Genomic DNA, 8,245 nt, shown 5'->3' with positions numbered 1-8,245 from the left:
AAAAAAAAAAAACCTTAAAAAAACAAAACAAAACAAAACAAAACCTAAATAAACAGATGAGTAGGGTATGTTAAAAACATTCCTATTCTTTAAGTACTTTTACCTTCTTCTTTTTTGTTTTTTAAGATTTTATGTATTTATTTGACAGAGAGATAAAGAGAGAGAGGGAATACAAGCAGGGGGAGTGGTAGAGAGGGAGGCAGGATCACCTCCCAGCAGTAGCTTGATGTGGCACTTGATTCTAGGACTTTGGGATCATGGTCCAAACCAAAGGCAGATGCTTAACATCTGAGCCATCTAGGCAACCCAAGCTGTGCCTGTATTATTTGAAAAATAGTTTTATTTTAAATCCTCAACATGCCATCACATTCATTAGCTAGGTTTGTTGGCTACCTGTAACAGAGGTTTTCAATGGGGACTAATTTTGCTCCCTAGAGGACACTGGGAAATGTCTGGAGACATTTTTTTGGTCTCAACAGTGTGAGGAGAGAAAGTGCCCTTGTCATGTAGTGTGTAGAGACAATATATGCTGATAAACATCCTACAGAGTACAGCATAGTCCTGAATTGATTGTGTATATTGATGCTTGCACCCATGTGCTTGCATTACAGGAGTACTTTTTTCCTGTCTTTGACTTCGTTTTCCTTCCTTCCTTCCTGTCTTCCTTCCTTTCTTTCATGCATTCTTTTTTTTTTTTTTTTTTTAAGATTGTAGTCATTTATCTGACAGAGAGAGAGCAAGCACAAGCAGGGGAAGCAGGAGGCAGAGAGAGAAGCAGGCTCCCACTGAGCAAGGACCCTGATACGGGACTTGATCCCAGGATCCTGGGACCATGACCTGAGCTGAAGGCAGTCACCTAACCAACTAAGTCATGGAGGCACCCTGATTTCTTTTTTAGAGGTTTTATTTATATATTCAAGAAAAAGCAAGGAGGAGAAAGTACAAGTTCGGGTTAGGGCAGAGGGAGAAGCAGACCCCACTTAGTGGGGAGCCCAATATGGGACTCTATCCCAGGACATAGAGATCATAACAGTAGCCAAAACTAGGCATCTAATCAAGTGAGTCACCCAGATACCCTGATTTTTGACACAGTATGCAGATAGTGTTAATAATAATAGTGTTAATAAGGGAAATCTGTGTTCTAAGGTAGCCAACCAATCTATCAGGGGAATCCCAGTCTTGGCCCCCGGGTCATTCTGGGTTTTCACTCCTGCTCTGCCTGCCATAGGCACAAAAGTGCCACATATAGAGAAGCAAAAGCATATAACTACCCACTTTGTACTCGGGGCTCAGACTTTTGAAGATCACTCTCCTCTGAGCCTGCCTCCATTAAGTAAATCTCATATCCTCCAAGTTCCCCCAGTGCCACTGCTTCACTCGGATGATCCCATCCAGGTTCCATAACAGTATGTTTGGACTACAGCTTCAAAGAAAGGAAGATGTTTGCAGAACAGAGAATAGGACAATAAAAGCTGCAGGCACACTCTGAAAAGCCAAACATGTTTTATTTTAAATGAGTAGATGATTAGAACAATATATGTAGGTAGGATATTTCTTTTAAAAAAAACGCTGACAGCCATTACAAGAGTAGGCCCTTCATTCAGATGATTCATTTTGGACATTTGCCTACAGCCATGGGTTTCACTTGACTCCACTGTTTCATGGAAAATGTTTCACAGAAGAACATGGCAGCACTTAATAGCGATAGAGTGGCAGTTGTAACTCCTAGTGGGAACACATAGGAGAAGTGTTTCCTTATTAGCATTGCTTTTCCAATGGGAAAGCTAAGTGGGAAGTCAAGGGTGCTTTGGCCATAAAAATCCACAGCAAAATTCCAGCTCACTGTAATCATAGTACAACTACTGCTGAAGACAAGGAAGAAAGCAGAGATGTTGTAACACGATTGAAGGAAATCTGGGTGTGGGACATGGATCCAGCACACTAAAAGTGCCACTGAGCCAAAAATCAGGACTACTGACTTCATAAAATTCGCTAACAGTATCAGGTCCTGCCCATACCAGATTTCATCTGAAATGACCCAGCTATCATTCATCCTGTTATGCATGGGCAACTCAACAATGGAGCCAGAGATGTTAAATCTTTGAAAATAGAAAACTTCCCAAAGTCCAATGAACACAATGGGAACAACGTTGCTGTTAAACTCCCATACCCGCCAGGATCTGCTGCTGGCTAGGCTAATGCCCAAAGCCCAGGCCAAATAACTAAAGAAGAGGCCCAACACTTTGAGAAAAGAGTGTTTCAATTCAGATTGACTGAAGACAAGTTGGAGGCATCATGAAGTCAAGCCAGGAACGCCAAAGAGAAAAAAATAAACACGGAGTGAGCCACAATTTAAAAAATGCTAAATATTGATGTCTTGTCCCTCTTGTCTAAAAGTTACATGTAAGTGTCCTACATATATATTGGCTTTCAATTAGTGTTCTAAATATTTTACACAATGATAGAATGACCATGGTAACCGTATTAATTTGCAAAACATTTTTGGAATGCAATGTGACATATCTCCCAAGAGTTGAAATTCTCACCCTCTTACTCAACAATTCCAATTCTGGGAATTATAACAAGGTATTCATAACAGTATGCAAAAATATGTAAAGGAAGATCTTAGTTTTAGCACCATCTATCACAGAGAAAAACTAGAATAATAATAAATGTCTAGCAATAGAGGAATGATTAACTACATTATTGTACACCCAAGATTACATTTTAAGGCCATTACTACCAATGACTTAATCCTGTGAATTGTCTGAACAAATTTCTATAGTACACAAAAAAGAAAAAGCAAAACAAATATATATCGCATGATCATTTGTTAATAGAAAACACACATAATTTCTTTACAGTTCCACAAATAGATATTGTACATACACTTTCAGAAAATTTAGAAGTATGCGGGATGCCTGGGTGGCTCAGTCAGTTAAGCATCTGCCTTTGGCTCAGGTCATGATCTCAGGGTCCTGGTATCAAGACCCGCATTGGGCTCCGTGCTCTGCAGGAAGCCTGCTTCTCCCCCTCCCTCTCCCTCTCCTTGTGGCTTCCCCTGCTTGTGCTCGCTCTCAAGTAAATAAATAAAAAATCTTTTTAAAAAATGGGCCATTAAAAATTTTTTTAGAAGGATGCACACAAAAAGAGTAGGGGCAGAGACTCATCCATATTTTCCTAAAATTTATATGGCTTTTAATAAAGTACGTACTTTTATTATTTTTTTTTTAAAGATTTTATTTATTTGACAGACAGAGATCACAAGTAGGCAGAGAGGCAGAGAGATAGAGATGAGGAAGCAGGCTCCCTGCGGAGCAGACAGCCCGATGTGGGGCTCGATCCCAGGACCCCGGGATCATGACCCGAGCCGAAGGCAGAGGCTTTATCCCACTGAGCCACCCAGGCGCCCCAAAGTACATATTTTTAAATGAAAAACAGAATAAACATGACCGTGACAATCTATAATGTGTTGCGAACAACACATCCTGCCTATTTAATTTTTTTGCCCACCACTTGTTTAAAACTCTATCTTTAGACTAGGATTCTTTTGATTACTACTTAAAAACAGTTTAATTTTTTTGTTTTAAACTTAAGTAGGCTCCACATTCAGTGCAGAGCTCAACACAGGGCCCAAACCCACAACCCGGAGATCAAGACCTGAGCTAATATCAAGAGCCAGATACTCAACGAACTGAGCCCCCCAGGTGTCCCAATAAGTTGATGTATTTTGCATGATGCAAAATCTAGATTGTGGCCAAATTACTTCTTTTTCCATTTGAATCCTTGGGAGCTCGTGACAGGGATAACCAGAACATGCTTTTCTTGGAGCTTCTCTCTCTGCTGATTAGCAGAAGGGAATGAGGCAAGGCTCAGAGGGGGTTGGTGTATGAATAACATCAACGGTTTCCTGTGCAGAAATACATCTCCTTGCTATGAAGACTGATATTCCCAACATCGTATCTGCTGTTCCACAATATCCTGGGGAATGTGCTTTCTAATGGCACGAAAGCAGGAATTTTGGTGACATTGGACAAATGAGTTTGGGGTCGCCTGCGAGGCTGATTGCCTCACTGTCCAGCAATAGTATTTCTTTACCCATGTAGGTCTAAAATGAACAGACCACAGGACCCGTGAGTTTTGACAGCATAAAGGAATTAGGAAAGAGATCATCACAAATACAGGAAAATATGCCAGTTCACAGAAGTTTTGGTACTTCTGTATCTGAAACCAGAGGGGTAGGAATATGTTTTTCCTGAAGAACAAATGTGAAAGACTCCCTATATCTTTTTTTAAGATTTTACCCAAGGGTCCCTGGGTGGCTCCGTGGGTTAAAGCCTCTGCCTTCAGCTCAGGTCATAATCTTAGGGTCCTGGGATCGAGCCCCGCATCGGGCACTTTGCTCAGCGGGGAGCCTGCCTCCCTCCTCCTTTCTCTGCCTGCTTGTGATCTCTGTCTGCCAAATAAATAAATAAATAAATAAATAAAATCTTAAAAAAAAAAAAAAGATTTTACCCAAGGGCCATGTAGAAGTAGTCAAGCATTCAGAAGATTAGAGAAAGGCAAATAGTCTTCATAGCAGTAGGAAATTTCAATCAGGAAAGAGAAATGTTCCAGTCAACATTAAAAGATCCATGAAGAGAGATGATCCACCTATAGTAAAAGAAGTATGGTTAGGTAGAGTTTGGGGCTCTGAACAAAGCCCAACATATCGTGCTTTTTACCAAATATTTATTACACATAGCTTATGTTTTGTATAGGTCATGACCCATTCCAAATAGTTTTTGAATATTAAAACATTCAATCCTACACTTTAAAATTGTTTACTACTTCTAGGACTAAGCTAAAATTTCTGGTAACTGCCACTCAATGGGTATTAATACCATTCTGGATTATGACATGAAATCTTAGATATTAACTTCTGTTACATGGTATTTTAGTTATTAAATATTCCCATGGGGAAAAGTTTGTGGATCAATAAAGCAAATGATGTCAATATTGTTATTTCTCCAAAAATTTTACTCAATCAAAAGGGTATACACAATAGAGGCAATGTAGATTTACTGTCAATATAATGAGGCTAAATAAAGTTTTCAAGGAATTCTGAAAAAAAAACAAAACAAAACATTCAATCCTCGTAACAGCCCAATGATGGATGCACAGTTTTGATCCCATTTTTTAGATGAAGAGACTGAGCACAGGGAAGTAAAGTAACTTACACAAGTTCACATAGATATAAAGGGCAAAGACAGACTTTGACACTGCTTCTTGGCTCTCTAATAGCAGATGGCATTTATTCACATTAAAAGAGAATAAAAAGTAGACAAATTACAATTACTAGGTCAATTACAATCATGGCCATCTGTCATTTTTTCTACTTTACTGTAATAAAATACATCACATAAAATTGGCCTTTTTAACCATTTTGAAGTGTACAGTTCAGCAGCATTAAAGATATTCACATTATTGTACATAATTGCAATCATCCATCTCCAAAACTTTTTCACCTTCCAAAACTGTACACTAGGTTTATAGTATTGATTACTTATTCAACAATAATTAAAATTCAGATCCAATAAGACCAACTGGCAGGTGAGGAAATTTTTTTTTTTTAAGATTTTTTATTTATTTATTTGACAGAGAGAGATCACAAGTAGACAGAGAGGCAGGCAGAGAGAGAGAGAGAGAGAGAGAGAGAGAGGGAAGCAGGCTCCCCGCTGAGCAGAGAGCCCGATGCGGGACTCGATCCCAGGACCCTGAGATCATGACCTGAGCCGAAGGCAGCGGCTTAACCTACTGAACCACCCAGGTGCCCGAGGAAATTTTTTTTAATGAAATTTCCTTAATTCAAGCAATGAAACATTGAATCAATGAACTAAAGGCACAGAAGATAACAGAAAGAAACAATCACTTTCTGACCAGATTACCTCTGCCATGGTCTGGAATCTTTGGAATATTTGATAGAACATCCTGTATTTGTGGGACAGGTAAATCAACCCACTCAAAAAAAAAGGAAAAATCAACCCACTCAGAAATATCATGAAGGCAGCCAGACATGCCACCAGAAAGGCACTGCCGATTTCCTGAGTGTTCAGCTTGAAGGGTATAGATAGAGATGGGGGGAGGGGGTGATGGGGGTTGGGGGGTGGGGGAGAAGGTAATATCCTGCTCACTTATCACTGAGTGATAACACTGGAGGCCAGGTTCAGAATTCCTGAAGCAATGAATGGATTGAAGGTGGCGTTCTCCCGCAGAATTCCCAGGTAGGCATTCCTGAGCGCAAAAATGATGGAGGCTTGCCCCTGGAGGCCTAGTATGCTGGTGATCAACAGGTTTTGGGAAACAATATCAAGGGGGAGATAAGCATCACAGTAGCTGTAATGGTGACACAGGGTGGCTCTGTTATGGTTGCTGATGTGGTGGTAAACGCAGACTTTCCACATTCCCATGCACACCAAGCCAGAGAGCAAGAGGGAGGTGTTGTCCATGTACTACATGGTCCAGTCCACGAGGCCCATGGACATAGTGGTGAGAATCCATCCTACAGTGGCGAGAGCAAAACCTGCTACTTGGTGACTTTATTTGACAGACAGAGATCACAAGTAGGCAGAAAGACAGAGAGAGAGAAGGAAGCAGGCTCCCTGCTGAACAGAGAGTCCGATGCGGGGCTCTATACCAGGATCCGGGATCATGATCTGAGCCAAAGGCAAGAGGCATTGACCCACTGAGCCACCCAGGTGCCCCTGGCTGTTCAAACCTTTTAAGGCATTTCTGCCATGAGCATGATTTTTTAAAAATAAAAACAATAACTAAGGATTCATTGACATTATGAAACGGAAGATGAATTCTATCTGGTATGTAACTACACTGTAGGAGGTTATTGGTCATTCATTTGCCATAAGACTCAGCAGATTTAACAGTAGAAGAGTATTTCGTCGCAATGTGGGAAAACACCCATGGAAGGTGAATTTATTTATTTTTTATTTATTTATTTTTTTTAAATTTTATTTATTTGTCAGAGAGAGAGTACACACAAGCAGGCAGAGAGGCAGGCAGAGAGAGAGGAGGAAGCAGGCTCCCTGCCGAGCAAGGAGCCCAATGCGGGACTCGATCCCAGGACCCCAGGATCATGACCTGAGCCGAAGGCAGTGGCTTAACCCACTGAGCCACCCAGGCGTCCCGGTAGGTGAATTTAAAACAGATAATAAAACTCCCAAGTTTGTAGTGTGATCTTATTTTTGCCCACCCTAAATAAGCAAAACAACATGCCTCTATAGGGATTACTAGTGATTTTTTTTTCATTTTTTAAAAAGATTTATTAATTTGATAGCACAAGCAGGGGGAGCAGCAGAGGGATGGGGAGAAGCAGGCTCCCCACTGAGCAGGGAACCCAACAAGGGACTCGATTCCAAGACCCTTCGATCACAACTGGAGCCGAAGGCAGTCACTTAACTGAGCAACCCAGGCGGCCCATTGTTTCGTGTTTCAGGGTAAGAGTCTATTACTTTCCCAAATGGGGAAAAACAGGGGCACAGGCCGGGACGCAAGCATAGTGATGAGTATGAGCAGGAGTAGAGGGTCATGCATGGAGATCATGGAGGGCTCCGGACCTCCCGTGGGGGCCTCCCACACTGGCATGTATTTATTTACCATTCACGCGTGGTTTGCGTGTGAGCAAGAGGTGTGTATCTGCGAGGAAAGCCGTTAGAAATATCTCGCTCAGTGAAAATGCATGTTGCAGAAGCAAGTATATAGAAATGGCTCGGTTGGGGCGCCTGGGGGATGTGGTCGGTTATGTCCGACTCTTGGTTTTGGCTGGGGTCGTGATCTCAGGGTTGTGAGATCCAGCCCCGCGTCAGGCTCTGTGCTCAGCACGGAGTCTGCTTGGATTCTCTTTCTCTCTCCCTCTGCCCCTGCTCTCCCCTCTCCGCCCCACCCTCCCTTGCTCATTCTCTCTGAATCAATGGCTCCATGTCAGTGAAAACTAGGGCGAACATCTAACACGTTTAAATATGTATAATCACAATATATACAAATAGGAAACATGCTTGCATATGAAGAGAGAATTCCTGGGTGCGGGAAATGTTTAAGAGTTGTGACCTCTGGGAAGGAGGACTGGGTAAGGGCTCTGGAGGTACAGCCCTCCCTCGGTGCCCAGGATCCTCTCTGCTATGGTCTCAATTTTCTGCCAGAAACATGTAATGCTCTTAAAAGGTAAATGATTAGGTAGTTAACCGAGAAGCAG

General features: G+C 41.7%; 1 protein-coding gene and 1 pseudogene across 1 annotated transcript in view; both read right to left on the bottom strand.

The window, feature by feature from the left end:
• The window catches only part of LOC111139461, a 39,123-nt gene extending 35,021 nt beyond the window's left edge, over positions 1–4,102 (bottom strand). Inside the window, 3 exon segments of the mRNA XM_022491722.1 lie at positions 1,584–1,615; positions 1,618–2,241; positions 4,099–4,102. Of these exon segments, the coding sequence (XP_022347430.1) occupies positions 1,584–1,615; positions 1,618–2,241; positions 4,099–4,102 (660 nt within the window).
• Positions 4,103–4,198: 96 nt separating this feature from the next.
• The window catches only part of LOC111139460, a 20,467-nt pseudogene continuing 16,420 nt past the window's right edge, over positions 4,199–8,245 (bottom strand).

This window comes from Enhydra lutris, unplaced genomic scaffold (genome assembly GCF_002288905.1).
Source record: "Enhydra lutris kenyoni isolate GAN:26980312 unplaced genomic scaffold, ASM228890v2 scaffoldscaffold108, whole genome shotgun sequence".
Classification (NCBI taxonomy): Eukaryota; Metazoa; Chordata; class Mammalia; order Carnivora; family Mustelidae; genus Enhydra; species Enhydra lutris.
This window is presented reverse-complemented; position numbering and strand designations above follow the sequence as displayed.